The 21406-nt window shown below is 33.0% G+C and overlaps 1 protein-coding gene across 1 annotated transcript in view; it reads right to left on the bottom strand.

Moving 5' to 3' along the window:
- Positions 1-6747: 6747 nt before the first annotated feature.
- The window catches only part of LOC145754631 (stabilin-2-like), a 34859-nt gene continuing 20200 nt past the window's right edge, over positions 6748-21406 (bottom strand). The window contains exons 27-48 of the mRNA XM_082570719.1: positions 21054-21209; positions 20231-20426; positions 18816-19036; positions 18572-18679; positions 17970-18127; positions 17486-17625; positions 16866-16986; positions 16359-16513; positions 15575-15655; positions 14930-15062; positions 14401-14559; positions 13951-14071; positions 13423-13543; positions 12624-12741; positions 11276-11495; positions 10833-10938; positions 10153-10352; positions 9619-9698; positions 9354-9480; positions 8077-8301; positions 7680-7990; positions 6748-7552 (exon numbers count right to left, since the gene is read on the bottom strand). Coding sequence (XP_082426845.1) covers positions 7337-7552; positions 7680-7990; positions 8077-8301; positions 9354-9480; positions 9619-9698; positions 10153-10352; positions 10833-10938; positions 11276-11495; positions 12624-12741; positions 13423-13543; positions 13951-14071; positions 14401-14559; positions 14930-15062; positions 15575-15655; positions 16359-16513; positions 16866-16986; positions 17486-17625; positions 17970-18127; positions 18572-18679; positions 18816-19036; positions 20231-20426; positions 21054-21209 — 3473 coding nt within the window. The 3' untranslated portion in view covers positions 6748-7336. The remainder of the gene's footprint in view (positions 7553-7679; positions 7991-8076; positions 8302-9353; positions 9481-9618; positions 9699-10152; positions 10353-10832; positions 10939-11275; positions 11496-12623; positions 12742-13422; positions 13544-13950; positions 14072-14400; positions 14560-14929; positions 15063-15574; positions 15656-16358; positions 16514-16865; positions 16987-17485; positions 17626-17969; positions 18128-18571; positions 18680-18815; positions 19037-20230; positions 20427-21053; positions 21210-21406) is intronic.

Genomic DNA, 21406 nt, shown 5'->3' with positions numbered 1-21406 from the left:
GAGAGAGAGGAGAAAGATAAAGGAAAGACGTTTTGCCCCAGCTTTGCTAGTTTTGTTCATTTGTTTGTAAACATTTAAAGGAAGGGCTGTGTTTTGAAAGTTTAAGATTAAAAAAGTATTTTTAAAGCCATTTGTGAAGAATAAAGGTTTATAGGTAAATCATAGTTCGGTTAGGAAAACTAAAACTTTTAAGATAATATTGTAACTTTATTTTGTTTTCATTTGACAGATATAAAATTTAAATTTTCTTCTTAAAAGTTATAGTGAAAATGTTTAGGTAGGACCTCAAAATAACAAAGCAATGCACGGTTGAAGGGAATTTACCCACGACGGATTGGATTAAAAACATGCTATAAAATTTTAGTAGAAAATGGTAAGTACTTTTTTATAAGTAACCCAACCTAAGATAATACCAGGACCATAATGTTGAACCAATAAAGTTAAGATTTTTAATTTAAATTTTAAATTCTATCATAAGAACCTCATAGGTCAAATAACGTTTTTGTTAATAATTGGGTAAAATATTAATAACAAATAAAGTTATGACATATTTACTAAAATTTTACCAAACCTCAAAAAAAAATTTTAAACGCTTTATTAGATGGGAATTAGTCCTAATACCAATTTAGATAAATACATTAACCCAAATTGTAAGTAAAATAGAAGTTAAAGCTATTTTTTGACTGATTTAACCCGACTTAACCGCATATCGGTGGCAAATAACGTTGAGCAAAAAAACGTTTTTTTAATTTTTATACTGCACTATTAGAACCGCATTGTTTAAAAAAAGCATTTCTTAAAAATTGATTAAAAATTTCAATAATTAATAAAATATAACAAACTTACTAAATTTTTGGTAAATGTCAAAACCGAATGCTTACCATTTTATTGGATACACATTAGACTACTTAACATACTAGATAAAAATTTGGCAAAATAATATGTAGAACGAAATTTAGAGGTGCTAATTATGTAGGCCTGTTTCGACCTTCGTCTAACCTAACATATATATGCCTTGTGGGCCCGTGCCCCATGCCGAGCTGGGTATCGAACCCAGCATAGCCAACTCACAAGTAGTCGACTGTCCACTCCAGCTGTCGTGGCGGCACCTAATCACCAGCATTTTCGAGGGTACTCTCGTTCAAACGTAACCACTTCATGCAGGATTTGTTAAAAACATTGTTTCTACCACTCTTGAAGATGCCCAATCGTGGATCGAACCCGAGTAAACTGATTAGCAGTCAAGTGCCTTAACTACTAGGCTAACGGGGAAGATGAAAACACCCCCTTTATTTGTAATGTTATTTAACTATAGTCTGATTCGTCCAACTAAATAAATACCTAATCACCTGCATTTTCGAGGGTACTTTTGTTCAAACGTCACTACTTCTTGCAAGATTCGTTAAAAACATTGTTTTTACCACTCTTGAAGATGCCCAATCGTGGATCGAACCCGAGTTAACTGATTAGCAGTCAATCGCCTTAACCACTAGGCTAACGGGGAAGATGAAAATTCAACCTTTATTTGTAATGATATTTAACTAGAGTCTGATACGTCCAACTAAATAAATACCTAACTCTTTTTTTAAAGAACACTTTTGTCCAAACGTGGACACTTCTTGCAAGATTTGTTTAAAACAATGTTTTTACTACTCTTGATGAAAACACGATCGTGTAATCGAACCCGATCTAACTAATTAACAGACACGCGCCTTAACTACTAAGCCAAGCGGGAGGATGCAAACACACAATTTATTCGTAATGTTATTTAACTAGTCTGCTACGTCCAATAAAAAGTTTCGTTAACAATGTCCATCCATGAAATGGTATTATAGCATAATTTTAGTAATAATATAAGATTCTAGCACACTTTTAATCAAATGCAAGTAATCTAAATATCATAAGTATCAGGTTTTTGTTAAATTTTGGTGACATAATTTTTTTCTTAAAATGGCTTTTCGGCATTTTTTACAAAGGTACCTTGGTGTTTTTGCTAAATTTGACCAAAAATGTAAAAAAAAATACAAACGTATACACTTGTTCAAAACATTTTTCCATCCACTCTTGAAGAATACCCAACTGTGGAATCAAACCCGAGCTGGATGCTTTGCAGCTTGTCGCTCTAACCACTGAGCTAGCGCGGGAGATGAAAGATCGAAGTTTAATTTTTTTTTTTTTGTATATATCTTTATCCTCGATGTGGGAAAGTCGAATGCGCGACTTAAACATAGAGTAACATAAGTTATTCCGACCCAGTCTCGAGTTGCCTGTGGCAGTTTGGGATATTATAGAGACTATAATTGCCCGGTAATTATGCTGCTGATTAAGTGTTGGCTCAACAGGAGTTCATGCCGTTTATAGCGCCTTACTCAAGGGCGCTACAGCATGGGATCAGTGGGGATTAAACCCACGACCTCATGTGTGGTGTAGCAAGAGTTTTACCACTACACCACTCTGCCGGTTAAATTGTAAAGATATATAACTAGTGTGATATGACAATTAAAAAAAAATCGCATTCAACACAAAAAAATCACAACTAAACAAAACAAACATTATAATATGGGACAAAATTTAAGAAGCATAAGATAGATCATTGCCGTCGACCACTCAATAAAACTTTGTAATTGTTTTTAAATTATATTCACCTTAATTTTAAGTGTTTTAATGTAAGTCCAAATCCCTGCACACAAAGTCATCTAATATAAATCTGAATGCCATAATAACTAAATTACAATGACAAGAAAAACTTAGTTTTAATTTTTTAATTGGAACTATTTACAAGCGATAGCCTATTCAACGTTTACTAAAAACAATTATTGATCAAAAAAGCTCCTGTTAAAAATTATCTTAGACTAATGAAATTTTTTGTAATGTTTATTGTCCAAATAGGAATACAATTTAAATTCACTAACTAAAAATAATATAGCTTACACTACAAATTACATATTTAAATGACAGATTTTTTTTAAAGTTCAACCCAATGCATAAATTTTAAAACTTTTTTAGAAAAAGGATTTTAATTTATCTATAAGACATATCAGAAGGTGACAAAACAACTACACAAAAATTAGGAACTTTATAAAAAATTTTATGGAATTCAATTAAGTTTTATTTAAAGTGCGAAAAAAACAATGATTTTTATGTGGAATATGATGCCTTAAAAGCATAAATATTCTCCAAAAGCATAAAAAATACAAAAAATAAAACTGTTAAATTTGCCGGGCCACTGGCTTTGTATTATTAATGTACTGCACATTGATTTAGAGTTGCTTACTTGATTACAGTTTACTTTTGCTATCGTTGTCCTTAAGCAATTTCGTGAACTTTTTGACTTTGCGTTAACCCTAAAATAACAAAAGAAATTTGTCAATATTGAAAATTTAAAATAAAATTACAAAAAGTCAAAACATATCCTCAAAAGTTTTTTTTTGAAGATTTTGTTAAAAATTTTAATTTAGTTGTTAAGTTTAAATAAAATTTTGTTACAATTTAAAAAAAACATTTATTTAAAACACTTGGGTTCACAATTTGAGGTCATCGATTCAATTCCCATTGCTTCCATGTTTACGCTTTTAGAAAAGGTGCTAGAGGTGGTTAAAAATCCTGCCAAGCTCAAAAATCAAATGACAGGTTAATTAACTAAAATTTTTTTTTTATTCAATCTGTAGGTAAAGTTGCGAAGTTGCATTAGTCAATCTGTAAGTAAAATTGCAAAAAATTAATCAAGTATAATTTTCGGTGTATTTATAAAGTGCATAAAAAATTTTTTTAAATTTTATTTTTTGATAAAAACGTGATTTACAAACTGTAACGAACAGGTTTAAAACATTAGGATGGCTTATAGTATTAAGTGCCTTTTTGCAATAAAATGAAAAAATATATATAGATTTTTTTTCGGCTAAATTTAGCAAAAACACCAAGGGTTTATATACCCTTGTAGAAAATGCCGAAAATCGCTGTTTTGGAAGGAAAACGTAAGTCACCGAAATTTGACAAAAACTTGATTTCAAAGACGTTAAACTGACTCAAATTAGATTGTAAGAAATTTTTTTGTCCCAAAATACCCAAAAGATTTTTTTTTTAATTTTATAAATATTCTTTCACTGCAAGATGGTGCACGAGAGTCGCTCTTTCACAAATTTTATTTTTTTAAAAAAACGTGATTTTTAAATTGTTAAAAACAGATTTAAAACGTTAGAATGGCTCATAATAGACTGTTAATGCCTTTAATGTAAAAAAATGCAAAAATATATTTTTTTCATTTTCGGCCAAATTTAGCAAAAACACCTGGGCTTATACCCTTGTAGAAAATGCCAAAAAAATGTTGCTTTGGGGGGAAAAAATAAGTTACCAAAATTTGACAAAAACTTGATTTCAAAGACGTTAAACTGACTTAAATTAGATTGAAAGGAATTTTTTACCCCAAAAATGCGAAATTTTTTTTTTTTAATTTTATTTTATTTTTTTTACTGCAAGATGGTGCACGAGACTCGTTTTTTTCAAATTAATTTTTTGATAAAAACGTGATTTTTAAATTATTAAAAACAGATTTAAAACGTTAGGATGGCTTATAGTAGACTGTTAATGCCTTTTTTGCAAAAAAATGACAAAAATTTTTTTTTTTATTTTGGGCCAAATTTAGCAAAAACACCAAGGCTATATATATACCCTTGTAGAAAATGCAAAAAATCGCCGTTTTTGGGGAAAAATAAGTCATCGAAATTTCACAAAAACTTGATTTTAAAGACGTTAAACTGACTCAAATTAGATTGTAAGGATTTTTTTTGCACCAAAATACCCAAAAGTATTTTTTTTATTTTAAAATTATTTTTTTACTGCAAGATGGTGCACGAGAGTCGCTTTTTCACAAATTTTATTTTTTGAAAAAAACGTGATTTTTAAATTGTTAAAAACAGATTTAAAACGTTAGGATGGCTCATAGTAGACTGTCAATGCTTTTTTTGCAAAAAAATGCAAAAATTTTTTTTTTTTTATTTTCGGTCGAATTTAGCAAAAACACCAAGGCTATATATACCCTTGCAGAAAATGCGAAAAATCGCTGTTTTTTGGGGGGAAAATAAGTCACCGAAATATGACAAAAACTTGATTTTAAAGACGTTAATTTGACTCAAATTAGATTGTAAGGAATTTTTTTGCCCCAAAATACCCAAAAGTATTTTTTTTCCTGCAAGATATGGTGTACGAGACTCGTTTTTTCACAAATTTTATTTTTTTATAAAAACGTGATTTTCAAATTGTTAAAAACAGGTTTAAAACGTTAGGATGGCTTATAGTAGACTGTAAACGCCTTTTTTGCAAAATATTGCCAGAATATTTTTTTTTTTCATTTTCGGCCAAATTTAGCGAAAACACCAAGGCTATATATACACCCTTGTAGAAAATGCCTGAAATCGCTGTTTTTTGGGAAAAAACTAAGTCACCGAAATTCGACAAAAACTTGATTCTGAAGACGTTTAACTAACTGACTTATATTAGATTAAAAAGAATTTTTTTGCCCCAACATATCCAATTTTTTTTTTTTTTTTTTTACTGCAAGATGGTGCACGAGAGTCGCTTTTTTTCTAATTTTATTTTTGATAAAAACGTGATTTTCAAATTGTTAAAAACAAGTTTAAAACACTAGGATGGCTAATAGAAGACTGTAAGTGCCTATTTTGCCAAAAAAAAGTCAAAATATTTTTTTTTTCATTTTCGGCCAAATTTAGCAAAAACACCAAGGCTATATTATACCCTTGTAGAAAATGCGAAAAATCGCTGTTTTTTGGGGGAAAAATAAGTCACCGAAATTCGACAAAAACTTGATTCTGAAGACGTTTAACTAACTGACTTATATCAGATTAAAAAGAATTTTTTTGCCCCAACATATCCAATTTTTTTTTTTAAATATTATAATAATTTTTTTTACTGCAAGATGGTGCACGAGAGTCGCTTTTTTTCTAATTTTGTTTTTTGATAAAAACGTGATTCTTAAATTGTTAAAAACAGGTTTAAAGCACTAGGATGGCTAATTGAAGACTGTAAGTGCCTATTTTGCCAAAAAAATGCCAAAATATTTTTTTTTTCATTTTCGGCCAAATTTAGCAAAAACACCAAGGCTATATATATACCCTTGTAGAAAATGCGAAAAATCGCTGTTTTTTGGGGGGAAAATAAGTCACCGAAATTCGACAAAAACTTGATTCTGAAGACGTTTAACTAACTGACTTATATTAGATTAAAAAGAATTTTTTTGCCCCAACATATCCAATTTTTTTTTTAAATATTATAATAATTTTTTTTACTGCAAGATGGTGCACGAGAGTCGCTTTTTTTCTAATTTTATTTTTTATAAAAACGTGATATTTATATTGTTAAAAACAGGTTAAAACGTTAGGATGGCTTACAGTAGACTGTAAATACCTTTTTTTGCAAAAAAATTGCCAGAATATTTTTTTTTCATTTTCGGCCAAATGCCGAAAATTAAACTGACTTATATTACATTAAAAAGTTAAACTGACTTATATTACATTAAAAAGATTTTTTTGCCCGAAAATCTAGTTTAACAACAAAAAAGCTCTTAAACCGCAAATTAAATAAAAATTATTATTTTTGCGAATTGCAATTTAAACATTATATTTAAGGTGATTAAGAGACTGACAACACACTTAAAGAAATGCTCATATCAGGCTTAAAGAAATGCTCATATCAATTCTTTTTATCTAGTATACTAGTTAGGTCATTGTAGATTTAATAAAATGTTTACATTTTGCGAAAATTTAGTAAAAATAAAACAAAAGTTTAGTATAAAAAATAAGGTTATGCTCGTATAAAGTGTATTTTTTTATGAGCAAACATTCATTCAGCATTCAAATATATATATGCCTAATCCACTTTAAACATAAAAAATGCCTTTAGTATAGAAAAGATGTTGATTTTTACGATAAAAATTTGGCATCTTTATTACAACTTTTAAATAAAATGATTGATATGTACAATACAGAAAAAAATCGTTAACAATATTCATATACAAAAATTGCACAAGATTGAATTTATAACTAAGGTAAAAACGTATTGGTATTGCAAAAAAAGTAAAATTAAAAAACCGAAAAAATGCTAATTACATTTGAATAAGCCAACATTTTATTAGAGTTTTGCTATATCATACAGCCTCTAACAAATGATAACTATATCTAATTAGTGCATAAAAGTCCTAACGTTTTTCTAATTTAAAAATATATTGCAAAAAATAAAAAGTTTTAAGGGTATGTCATTAAATGGAACATAGCACTATACGGTGGCAATCTATAACTTATTAAATAAGGAATTAAAAAAAATGTTATTCTAGCTCATCAAAACCTCCCAACAAATTCAATTCATCGTTTTGGGTTTCTGGCAAGCCGGTATTTTCATGCGACTTCAGTAAGATATCGTCGGACGATTCGGGCTCGTTAAATCCGGTCGAATCGTACGCAGGATTGCCCATGCCTACGCTGAACGAAAAATTGTCTTCTTCGCCGATTTGATCAAATTCCGGTGACATTCTAGGGCGTTCCTAGTTCAAATAAAAGGTTTTGAAAATTTACAAAGATGCCTGCACAACTACTAATCGCTACATAAAAAAAACAAGTACAGTTAATCAAATACAATTTAAATTTTTTTCAAAAAAACAAAAAACTTACCGACAACGGCCTAAACACAAACATAGTGCTTCTTTTTTTCCAATAAAGCAGCCCAATCACAATAACCACGAGAAACATTATCGCAACGGCTATGCCGACTTTTGCGCCGGCCCCAGATCGATTTGGGCGCTTAGTTTTAGGAGTTACAGTTTTTTTAGGGGGCGATAACCCACCCCCGTCCACAATCGGGCTTGTTGTGTTACCAACTGGGTACGTTTGGAATGGAGCCCATGAAAATGTTGTTTTAAACTTGGGGGTCACAGATATGGGTTGTAAGCGTGTGGTCGTTTTAATTTTGGTTGAAGTTGACACTAAAATGACAAATTATTTATTATAAATATTTATTATGTGCCCCCTTAAAAAAATTTTTAAAAATAACTATCTAAGATTAAATTACCTTGTTTAGGGGTGGTCGCTACTGGGATAAGGGGGGCTATTTCGCTCGGTATGATACCCTTCATAACGTGTATCACCCCGTTCGTTGCAATAATGTCTTTGGTTAAAATTTTGACGCCGTTTACGTAGATGGAACCGTCTGAAAGGGTCTGAACTGGAAATGCATCACGTGAGTCGACCAACAGAGCGGACATGTTTCGCAGATCGGACGACAGATAAGATTTGCCTGGTTAAGAATTTGAAAAAAAATTGCCTTTTTTTACATTTTTATTAACTTATGGTTTTAACATAAAGGCCTTTTGTTACGACTACCCGGTTTTGGGTTTTCTAAGGCAATTTGAAATTTTTTTTTTTTTTAAACTTATTCGTAAATTTAAAACTGGCAGTGGGGATTGTACCCAAGACTTCAAGTAGTAAAGTCAAGTTTCGTGTCTTTCCTACCTTTGAGTTTTTAAGATAATTTAGGATTAATTGTTAAATTTTGTCCGAAAATGAACCTGCCGATTGAGTTTTAGTTAAGAAGCAAGTATATAAGGTTCTACTATTTACTGGCAGTAGGGATCGTACATAAGGCCTCCAGTAGTTAAGTTACGCGTCGTATAATCGAGTTTGACATTTAATTTTTTTTAATTTTCTAAAGAAAAATTCGCCGATAACACTTTGGTTGGGATGTAAGTGTACAAGGCTCCACAACTTGGTGGCAATGAGGATCGTACCCAAATCCACAAGTATTAAAGTCAATTACTATAGCCACTAAACCGAGTCGCTATTTAGGCATACATACGCAGTTATTTTAGCAAGCGTACTTAGATTTTAAATATTTTGGTGGCAGTGGGGATCGTACCCGAACCCTCACGTAGTAAAGCCAAGTGATAACCACTACACCACGTCGCTATATAGGCCTACATAGTTGACTAAACTTTAAAATGTAAGTACAATATTTAAACAAATAATTCACTATTTAAATAGCAAAAAATATAAGTAACAATATTGGAGTGTCGTTATCTACTTTTTAAGTCACGTGCTTACACCTTTTATTTCTTCAAGTCACGTGTTTACGCCTACTGTTATCTCAATCGTTTGCGGGTTGTGTTTTTAGTATGTAAGCTTTTTTAAACTAGTTCTTTTTTAGTGTTGAATGCATATTCTAATATTTTGAGTATTTATTTTGATTCTATTTGAATAAGCTTAAATAGATTGAACCTGAAACTCAATACGTTACAATACCGAAAAAGGGCATGGCAAGTTTCACCACCTAAAAAAAACATTTTTACTTACCGTTGACTGTTAATCTAGACAGCATCTTATATTTAAGTTTCCTGTACACTAAGAACTGATCGGCTGGTACGAAAAGGGTAATATTTTTTGCCTTTTGCAGTTTGAAAAAAAATCTTTTTCGAATGATCTGTATAAAAACATACAAAGTTCAAAAACATAAGAAAAATTAATTAAATTTATAAAATCACAACATTTAAAAAAATGCTTATAAAATAAAGAGTATTTTTTAAATATATTTGTAGTATTTAAAGATTCAAATACTTACTTTTTGGTAGAATTTTCCAGTGTTGTACTGTTCTTGACTAAGAGCTTGAAGAATGTTGCCGTTACAGACTAGGCCGTTGCCTAAAAAATGTTTTTTTAAATAAATCATTTAAAATCATTAAAATAAAATTAAACAAATCTAACCAAAAGAGTTAGTTAGTTGAATAATGTAAAATAAACTTTTAAAGTTTTTCATAAAGTTTAAAAGGTCGTGGGTTTGATCCCCACTGCTCTCGTGCTGCTAAATATAGTGCTATAAACGGTATAAACTTTTACTAAGATATATATCAGCAGTCTAATTTTTAAGAAGTCGTAGCCTATATTATTTCGAACTGTCAAAAGCAACTTGAGACTGGTTTGGGGTAATTAATTTTACTCTATGTTTAGGTCGTGAAACAAAGTAAAAATAACTACGAAAAATAAATTATTATGTCAGGACAAGCTTAATAAAAAATTAAATCAAGCACAATCTTCTACTTAAATTATTACAATTTTCTGAAATAAATTAATTTTTATCCAAAAACTAAATTCTTACCGACGAAGGCTTTTTTACAAGTGCACTGAACGTTCGGCAAATTTTGCGCAGTGCTACTCGGTGGCAAATCTACGCAGCTGGCATCTTCCGAGCACCCGCCATTTTCTACCGCACATCTTTTTGCCTCCAGTCGCGTCTGGTCGCTATCCGGGTCGCACCGGTACTTCCCGTCGCCGGTATAACCAGGCAGGCAACTGCATCTGTAATTTAACAACTTTTAATATTTATATATTAGCAGACAGCGTGGTGTAGTGGTAAGAACACTTACTACACCACATATGAGGTTGTAGGTTTAATCCCCGCTGATCTCATGCTGTAGCGCCCTCGAGTAAGGCACTATAAACGGTATAAACTCCTGCTGAGTCAACACTTAACTAGCAGTATAATTACCTGGCAATTATAATCTATATAATATCCCTAAAGGTAACTAGAGACTTGGTCGGAGTAACTGATGTCACTCTATGTTTAGGTTGCGCATTCGACCTTCTCACATGGAGGATAAAGATATATACAAAAAAATATTGGACCTTACTTAAAGTAGAATTTAAATAAAAATGACTACTGCAGTTTTGCAAGAACCTATGTTAATATACACTTACTATTTTAAAATCGTACAAAAATAGTGTACAGAAATTAGATACCTACACAGCGTTTAGGAAATAAAATTTGAAGTATTTTACCTGGTAACTTCAGCACCAATGTATATGCAGCGGGCGAATTCGTGGCAAGCAGTAGCACTGTTGTCACTATTACATGGATTATTACCTTCACATACATAACCATCACCTAAATAACAAAAATTATAGAAATACATAGTACCTAAACCTTTATTAGTCTATGTCGACTTTTGACACTTGGCCTGACTACATGAGGTCCTTAGTTCGATCCTAACTGTTCTCATGTCGTAGCACCCTTGAGTGAGGCGCTATAAACGGTATATACTCCCACTGGGCCAACACTTTATCAGCAGCATAATTATCTGGCAATTATAATCTATAACATTTCAAACTGCCAAAGTCAACCTGGGACTGGGTGGGGTAACTGTTGTTACTCTATGTTTAGGTCGTAAGTAAGGCCTTACCACATCAACGATAAATAAATATATAAAAAAATGATAACTTACCACTATAGGGGTTCAAGCAGGTGCAGATAACCTGCAGTATGTTTTGCCTACACGATGCATGCCGAGAACAGCCTCCGTTGGGCTGTTCGTTGCACAGGTCGGGTAAGTTGCATTCGTGATTACCAGCGCCCAAGTAGCCCGGCATACATTCGCAAACACCGCCTTCTACACAGACCGCGTTTTCAACGCAATTGGTGCAGTTGGAAGGGTGTGCTAGTTTCTAAAAACAATAAAAAATCAAATTTTAGCGCCAATGTTCGTTTATTTGCAAGTTGATGTCAGGGAACGAAATAACGGGTCGCTATTCGCGAATTGTTTTTTTTAAATTAGTGAATCGTTTTTTACAAATATATTAGAAATAGCGAATCAACAAAAAAAGTTCAAGCGATAATAATACTTTCGTGTGTATTTGTGTATTGTTACGATCTATTTTTAACCGGTTTAACACATTTATAATTAAATCAACATAATCCTGCGTAAATGTAGTACTTTAGGGCATTTAATAACAAAAACTTTCCATGTTTAGCAATGCGTAAACCTCACCTCCGAGTTCGTTTAGTTAGTGCGCAATTTTTTAAATACTTAACACAGCTTTAAAGTAATCAAAAATGTGTCGTTTTTTGTGCCAAAAATAATTAACGATTGTTTAACAGTACGTTACATTTTAAAAAGTCACGCAACGCGTCAAGTGTTATTAAAAAACGAAGATTGTGACTTGGACCTAACTATTGCTCTAAAAATTCAACCTCATTTTTAGCAAATCGTTTTTTAAACGTTAATTCGTACCCTGGATATAAATTATTGGGACCACTTACGGCTCTTGGTAAAACGTACGAAAGTACAAGAAACAGTAGCAAAGACCAGTAGAGTACCAAAAAATAATAAGCAAGGGCCGTAAAGTAAGAACAAGATTTAGAGAAAATCGTTTGCGAGGACCGTAAAGTACAACAGAGAATTAGCTAGGACCGTAAAGTACAAGAGAAAGTTAGCAAGGACCATAGAGTACGAGAGAAAATTAGCGGGGATCGTAAAGCACAAAAGAGAATAAGTCAAGGGGGTAAAGTACAAGTGATAATTAGCAAGGATTGTTCGGTACTAAAAAAAATTAGCTAGTACCCTAAAAAATAAGAGAAAAAGAACGAGAATCGTAAAGTAGGATAGAGAATTGGCGAGAATCGTTAACTAAAAAAGAGAATTAGCTAGTACCCAAAAATACAAAAAAAGAATTACCTAGGATGAAATTGACTAAAATTCGACTAAAAAGTATTTTCTGATAATCGAAGCTAATTTGCATTAACATAAATAAAGTCAAAAAATAAGTAAAGTCCAATCAAAATATGACATATACCTTGTCACAATTGATTCCCGTCCATCCTTGGTCGCAGAAGCAGCTCCCATCGCCTTTTATTCCATCAGCACATCTTCCATTCCGTGAACATGTACATATACTACAGTCATACCCAAATCTAAAACCCAATTTTTCTTTAGGATTTAGAATTTAGAATAGATTTTATTATTTAAAGTCATATATTAGCAATATTTGTATAGTCAAAAATTAATAAAGTTGGTATCACTGAACACGAAAATGATTTTAACTTTAAATGATTTCACCTACTTTTTATACAACTTTGAAAAAAATTACAATTATTTAAAAAAAAGAAAAGGGAAGCCCTGTTTGTGATGACGCAGAAAGTACTTGCTTGTATACATTCACTACGCTACTTGGTACTTTCTACGTTACACAAAAAAATACGGTAACCTGGTTTTTTCATGTTAATCATTTTCCAGTATTTTTGAAAATTAAATTATAAGTGCCACAGACATTTTTAAAGGTTGTAAAGCCATTTTATGAATCATTGTCACCCATACTAACGTGCTATATACATCACTTACAAAATTGCAAAACTCTGTAACATAACACTTTAAAGGCTAGACTTTAGTTTCATGTGGTATTTTACCTCAAAAAAGAGAAAAAATATGCAAAGTTCTAAGTCATCTACACACTACAAATTTATTTATACAAAAATGATACTCATTTTAAACTCTAAAATATATCAAGAAAAAAAAATTGAAAAATAGTATGTCTTCCATGTGGCCCCGTGTTAAAAAATTATTTTTAAATTAAGGCATTTTTTTGTTTTTTCTACCTTCCTTGTTCGCAAAGCTCGCAAGCAAAACCCCTAAAGCCAGTATTGCAAGTGCATTGTCCAGTACCGTTCACACCATCGTTGCATTCTCCGTTTTGGTAACAAGCATTATCAACTCCGCCTAAAAGTAAAGAAAAAAATGGACTAGAACAAAACACGTCGATATTTTTAGGTAAGCCACACTTTTTTATATTTATTTATCCTCGATGTGGAAAGGTCGACTTCACGACCTTAACATAGAGTAACAGTAGTTACCACAACCTAGCGGTCTCTAGTTATCTATGACAGTTTGTGATATTATAAGTTATAAATGCCTGTTAATTAAGCTGCCTATTCAGTGTTTTCTCATCAGGAGTTCATACCGTTTAAAACGCCTTACTCGAAGGCGCTACAGCATGAGATCAGTGAGGATTGAACCCAAGCAATCATGTGGTAAAGGCTTTTGACCACCACATTACGCTGCCGGCTTACTTTTTGCCTAGAATTTATTAAGATTTCTAAAACAGATTAAAAAATGTAGTTTTAAACCTGGGCAAGCGTGGCAATCTTTTCCGAAATAATCATCGCAACATTTCGGAGTGATATCCCCTTTGTAACATATCGGCACACATCCTGAGATCGGCTTGTCTGCCCTTATATTGCCGTGAGGCTGCGGTTTAAAAATAAAAGAAAAATGCTTTGATTTTTTAGTCGGTAAAAGTGTATTGAATATTGCCTAAACGTGAGTAGTAAATATCTACAGGTGCGGTAAAATATTTAAATCACTTGTACTTTACGGTCCTAGCTAATTCTCTCTCGGACTTTGCGGTCCTTGCTTGTTCCCTCTTAGTCGGCGGTGGTTGCCGACCCCTGCTCTACGGTCCTCAATAATTCTCTCTCGTACTTGACGGTCCTCGTAAATTCTCTTTCGTACTCTTCTGTCCAAAGTTTTCCGAGAACCGTAAAGTACGAGTGATCCAACAACTTTCTTAAACTTACCGTTGCTATCTTGCTCATGCACGTGGCGTCCCTCCTGCCAATTAGAACCATGCCAGTCGGACATTGCATTGCTGAATTGACACACACGCTACAAGTGCCTTCAATTGTAACGTTGTTCCTAATGTCGCATCTCCCGCCTATAGATGGTGGTTCTAATACCTAGGCAAAAATTAATATATTTATTAGCTTGATTATAGTCCGGTAGTTAAGTTAAGCGGTCTTTTTTCTAAGTTGGTTAGACCAATCTAAAGAACACTTGTAACACCACCATAAGGTCCCGGGTTCAATTCCCACTGCCCTCACGATGTAGCACCCATAAGTAAGGCGCTATAAACCGTATAAACTCCTGCTAAGCCAGCACTTAAACAGCAGCATAATTACCGAGCAAGTATAATCTATATAATATCCCAAACTGCTAAGAGCAACTTGAGACTGGGTATGGGTAGGTAATGTTACCATATTTTTAGGTCGCGCATTCGACCTTCCCACATCGAGGATAAAAATATACCACCCTCCCAAAAAAACGTACCCCATCTAAAATATAAGTAGCTGCAAGGATTCCTGTTTTGGGCGAATGCTCGATTAATATCGATGTCATAAAAACTTCGCCCGCACCAAAAACAATTTGTCCAATTTTTTTCTCCGAACATCTTACATCGACACTGTACAAAAATAAATTTACAATTTTGTTTTTCTCAATATATTTTTCATGTCGTAAGATTTTCACAACCGTTTTTTTTATTGACATGGGTCAACTAAAAGTTGCTCATTTAACTTAAAAATATTTTTACCAAATAGGTCTTACTAGTCGATTTTAACTGTATTTAAATGGTCGCAAATCTTAACCAATATTTGCCTGCGATAATTTACCTGCACACCACAAATGGCAGTTTTATTTATTTCGAAAGTCTATAAATAAGACATACATACATACATATAAATGTGTGTATATATATTTTGTCCACTAAGCCCTATTAAATATAAATTATTAACAAGTGAACCGGTCCTATGGCGTCGGACTACGAGACAAAAGGTTTTAGGTTCAAGCCGCACCAACGACACACTATTTGCTCTTAAGCCCGGCGTTCACGGATAGCTTAAACACTGCCCAAAAACCAAAAATAACATTAGGACACCCTTAAAGTTTTTCAATAAATAGTGTTCAATGACATACTCAGAACCCTGCAATGTTGTGAAGGTCCCCACGTTTACCAAATCGGTCGGTAGAAGAAAAGAATGATCAATAATGTGGTATCTGAAATAAATTATCAATAAACAAGTTTACGTCGCTTTAATAGAACATGAAAATGTGTTACCTTAGGATACATTAAGTTTAATAATTTTTTTTAAAAGGTCGACGTCACAGCCCAAACATAGGGTAACATTTGTTACCCCGACCTAGCCTTAAGTTGACTTTTGAAGTTTGATATTTTCTAGAAAACAAATGCACGATCATTAAACCGGTGATTGGTTTTAGCTCAGATGAGTTCATATCGTTTATAACGTCTTGCTTAAGGTCGCTACAGCATAAAAGTAGTAGAGATTTAAGCAACAGAAACGTCAGCATCAAAAAAATAGTTTATTTTATAATTTAAAACATGTGTTAACTATTTTGGAAACGTTTTTTTATAGTCTTTAACAAATACCGGCAGCGTGGTGTAGTGGTAAGAACACTTGCTACACCACTATGGGGTCGTGGGTTCAATCCCTCCTGCTCTTATGTTGTAGCGCCCTTGAGTAAGGCGCTATAAACGGTATAAACTCCTGTTGAGCAAGCACTTGACCAGCAGCATAATTACCGGGCAATTATAGACTATATAATATCCCAAACTGCCAAAGGCAACTCGAGACTGGGTCGAAGTAACTGATGTTACTCTGTTTAGGTCGCGCATTCGACCTTTCCACATCAAGGAAAAAATATTTACAAAAAAAACGTTTAAAAATGTCCTAAAACCTACTTGTTAAGCTCCAAAGCATATTCCTTGTCGGTAGTTAGCAATCTTTGTTTGTAAACAGACAGTCTTCGGAAGGAACTCGAAGTGGGAAGAAGCATTGTCCATTTTATAAATACTCTTAACAACAAGTGCTTGGTCAATCCGGTAAAGTTTAGCAGCTAAAAAATAAATTTGTTTAAACATGGCTTTTTATTTATCCTCAATGTGGAAAAGTCGACTTCACGACCTAAACATACAGTAACATCAGTTACTCCGACCCAGTATCAAGTTGCCTTTGGCAGTCTTGGAATATTACAGATTATAAATGTTTGATAATTATGCTGCTGATTTAGTATTGTCTTAGCAGGAGTTCATACCGTTAATAGCGCCTTACTTAACGGCGCTTCAGCATAAGAGCGGTGGGGATCGAACGCAGAACCTTATGTAGTAAAGTCAACTGTTTTGACCAGTTATAGTTTTGTTAAGAAGTTAGCTGTCATATTACATTAAAAATAATCGTAAAAAATTTACTTGAGAAAAAGTTTCCAATTCAGGTATTTCATTAGAGGTAGGAAAGTCATATCCATTATAAGGCAGCGTCCCGTTAATAAAATGAACAATTCCGTTCGACATAATACGGGATTCAACAATACTAAAAAAAAAAAAAAAACTTTTTTAAGAAGTATTTTTATCGAAATTTTAAGGCATATTAAAGTGTTATTAAAGAGTTTTGCAATTTTGTAAGTGATGTATATAGCACGTTAGTATGGTTGACAATTAATAACAAACTGGCTTTAGAACCTTTAAAAAATGTCTGTGGTACTTACAATTTAATTTTCTAAAATACTGGAAATGATTAACATAAAAAACCAGGTTACCATATTTTTTGTGTGACGTAGGAAGCACCAAAAAATTATTTAAAATTAAAATCATTTTTGTGTTCAGTGACACAACTTTATTAATTTCTAAGTATAAAAATATTGCTAATATATAACTTTAACAAATAACAAATATATTGTTAATTGGTAATTTTAATTAGTGCCCTTGTGAATTTTGGCTAAACAAAAAGTTAAGAAATGTTAAATTATTCAAAAAATAATAATTAGAAAATACTTAAAAAAATTATTAAGTTTTTTGAATCAAAACTCTACCTTATGCTTTCATTGAATAAAACGGATTGGGGAGTATTTGTTATATTAATCGGTTTTCCTATTGATGAATAAACCTCGGTTTGGCCTTGGAGGTCTTGCACGGTCAAACTGGCGCATACAACGACATGGTTAAGGTAAAACTAAAAAGAAAGGTAATTACTAAAATAAAAGCATTACAATTTACTGTTTTTATTTTAAAAAATTAGTCTTAAATGTATTTATTCATTATATTATAATAGTGGAACACTTGGCCTCGCTACACAAGGTCCTGAGTTTAATCCCCACTATCTCCATGCTGCAGCGCTCTTTAATACGTTGCTATGACAATTTAAAAAAAAAAAAAATGTCAAATTACGTTTCGGGATGTAAATATATATAACCGAGCTTCGTGAACTATATATGTTCATTTTATAAGCTTACAACTTTTCCAGAAAATTTTTTTATACAAGTCAAAAATAAACCTAAGAATTAATGAGCTACTTACGTAAGGAAAATCAGATTTAGCTTTATTAGCATTTTTCGTACTTATTGAAGGTATAAATGCTGTCATCGGTCCTTTTGCGCTTAAAACCCTCCGCATTAACGGACTGTCCAAAAACCAAGAAAATGTAGAATTGCCAGATAATTCAACGTACATATTTCCTGCAAAAATTTTTAAAATAGAATTACGTAAAAGCAACCTCTGTATATAACGGCGACAGCGTTGTGTAGTAGTCAAAACACTTCCTACACTACATAAGGTGTTGGGTTTGATCCCCAGGGATCTCATGCTGTAGCACCCTTTGGTAAGGCGCTATATACGGTATAAACTCCTGCCGAGCCAGCACTTAATAAGTAGCCTATAAAGCAATTATAATCGTAGCCTATAAAGCAAAATTATAAAAACTATAAAGCAATTATAATCTATAATATCCCAAACTGTCAAAAGCAATTCGAGACTGGGTCAGGATAACTGATGTTAGTCTATGTTTAGATTGTGTAGTCGACCTTCCCACATCGAGAATAAATAAATATAAAAATAGGGCCTATTGTATAAAGCCTAAGTTTTGTATATAACATCAATTAAATTTTTTTTACATTTGGTACCTGTACAAAAAGTGATTCCATCTCCAAAATAATCCGAAAAACAGCTGCAGTCTCTCGTGCCCGGGCCAGTAGATAAACAAGTGGCAAATATATGACAACCGCCATTGTCTAAAACAAAATATTCATAAAAAAAAAAAATTTTTTAAAAGTGGCATTGGTGCGGCTCGAACCCAAAACCTTTCGACTCGTTGTCCGATGCTATGACCGCTATAACACACTACCGAACAAACAAAACGCTACTTACTTAATTGACATGCATCTATGCTATCACAGTTTTTTCCATCCCCTGTAAAACCCGTCTTACAAATACAATTACTCATATTTGGACCGGTGTGGTAACAATTTGCATCGTCGTTGCAACCCGAAAAATTGGCGGCCAGACATGGGTTGACCTCGGAACAAAATATCCCATCGCCCTGGTATCCGTTCTTGCAAATACATTCGAATCGTCCTGGGCTGCGGTATCTAAAAAAGAAACAAAAAAAATATAACAATATTGTGTTCAAGACGGCTTTTAGTTAAGCAACTACTTGCCTATCTATATTTGTTATTTATAAGAATGAGACGATAGAGCCATAAAGTTACTACGGACATCTTTCTTTTATAAAATTACGTTTTTTAAATTATTTATTTAAAACTTAGGATCACTTGTACTTCACGGTCCTTTGAATAAACTTAAGCCTGCAAAGTACGACAGAGATTATTTAAGGACCGTAAAATACAAGGGAGAATTAGCAATGACCATAAAATACGAAAAAGAATTAGCGAAGACCGTGAAGTACGAAAGAGATTTGGCGTGGACCATAACGTATACGACAGAATGAGATAGAACCGTAAAGTACGAGAGAAAAATAACAAGAGTTGTAAAGTACGAAAAAGAATTAACAAAGACCCTAAACTACTAGGGGAAAATTAGCGAAAACCGTAAAGTACTAAAGAGAATCAGCAAGGACCGTAAAGTACTGAAGAGAATCAGCAAGGACCGTAAAGTACTGAAGAGAATCAGCAAGGACCATAAAGTACTAAAGAGAATCAGCAAAACCGTAAAGCACTAAAGAGAATCAGCAAGGACCGTAAAATACTGAAGAGAATCAGTAAGGACCGTAAAGTACTAAAGAGAATCAGCAAAACCGTAAAACACTAAAGAGAATCAGCAAGGACCGTAAAGTACTGAAGAGAATCAGCAAGGACCGTAAAGTACTAAAGAAAATCAGCAAGACCGTAAAGTACTAAAGAGAATCAGCAAGGACCGTAAAGTACTAAAGAGAATCAGCAAGGACCGTAAAGTACTAAAGAGAATCAGCAAGGACCGTAAAGTACTAAAGAGAATCAGCAAGGACCGTAAAGTACGACAGAAAATTAGCAAGGACCGTAAAGTACGACAGAAAATTAGCAAGGACCGTAAAGTACTAAAGAGAATTACTGAGAACTGTAAAAAACGAGAGAAAATTAACGAAAACTTTAAAGTCTTGAATAAAATCAGCAAAGGACCGTAAAGTACGTGAGAGAAAATAGAAAAGACCGTAGAGTACAAGAGATAACTACCGAAGACTGTAAAGTACTTAACAAAATCAGAAAGGACCGTAAAGTACGAGAAATTATTCGAGGACCGTGAAATACAAATGATCCCAAATTTTAAATGTTTAACACAAACAGTACCTGCACGTGGCAAAGGCATTGCAGGAATCCGTTTTGTCTTTGCACGGGTTAATGGCGGTGCAGTTCTCGCCCGGGCCTGTGTAGCCCTGTGCGCAAACACACTGGCCTGCCACGCAGTCTGACGTGCTGTGGCACCTGCCACCACAGCTGTCGCCCGTGGCACTTTTTACCTGATCGCATTTTACCCCTCTGTAGCCTAAAATGTAAAGAAAAAATGGTAAATACTGTTAATATTGTAAAGAAAAATAAAGAAAAACTTGTGATAAAAATTAAAAATCCAATATAAAGAGTAAACAAAATTTCAAGAAAAGATTTAAATCGAACATTAATGATAAAATTGTAAAGAAAACATATGCGATGAAATGTTAATAAAATATAATAGGTAAGTTGTAAGTTCCGTAGACAATATAACAACGATAATTTACTTTACATAAAATAATTTTAGATTACCTGATTATACTGATAATACAATAATTTAAAATATTTGCATTTAATTTAACTTGTTCAAAGTTAGGTACTTTAGGTCGGCAGCGCGGTATAGTGGTAAGAACACCTGCTACACCACATGAAGTCGTGGGTTTAATCCCCACTGCTATCATGCTGTAGCGTCCTTTAAAATGGCGGCGCTATAAACGGTATAAACTCCTGCTAAGCCAGCACCTAATCAACAGCTCAATTATCGGGCAATTATAATTTATATATCCCAAACTGCTAAGAGCAACTGGATACTGGGTTCATGTAACTGATGTTACTCTCTGCTTAGATTGCGTATTCAACCTTCCCACATTGAGTATAAAAAGATACATACAAAAAAAAAACTTGCCTTGTTCGCACACGCATGCACCTGAGCCCTGTATCCCGTCAATACAGGTTCCATTAACACAGTCACATTTATTATCACATACATCTCCGTAATAACCTGTCGTGCATTGATCGCATGCAGGTCCTGTATGCCTGACATCGTTGCAACTACATGTACCTATAAAAATAGAAGAAGTTAAATAAATGCCAGCAAGAGTATAATTTATTTAGGGGTATAATCTATTTTTGCAATACTTTTATAAACAATGTTAACCTTTTGTAACCAAGCCATTTTTACATTATGTACAGGGAACGAAATAACGGGTTGCTATTCGCTAAACGCGAATCGTTTTTTTTAATTAGCGAATCGTTTTT

Source organism: Corella eumyota, chromosome 6 (assembly GCF_963082875.1).
Source record: "Corella eumyota chromosome 6, kaCorEumy4.1, whole genome shotgun sequence".
Taxonomy (NCBI): domain Eukaryota; kingdom Metazoa; phylum Chordata; class Ascidiacea; order Phlebobranchia; family Corellidae; genus Corella; species Corella eumyota.
The sequence above is the reverse complement of the archived record's forward strand: the minus strand, read 5'-3'. Positions and strand labels throughout refer to the sequence as shown.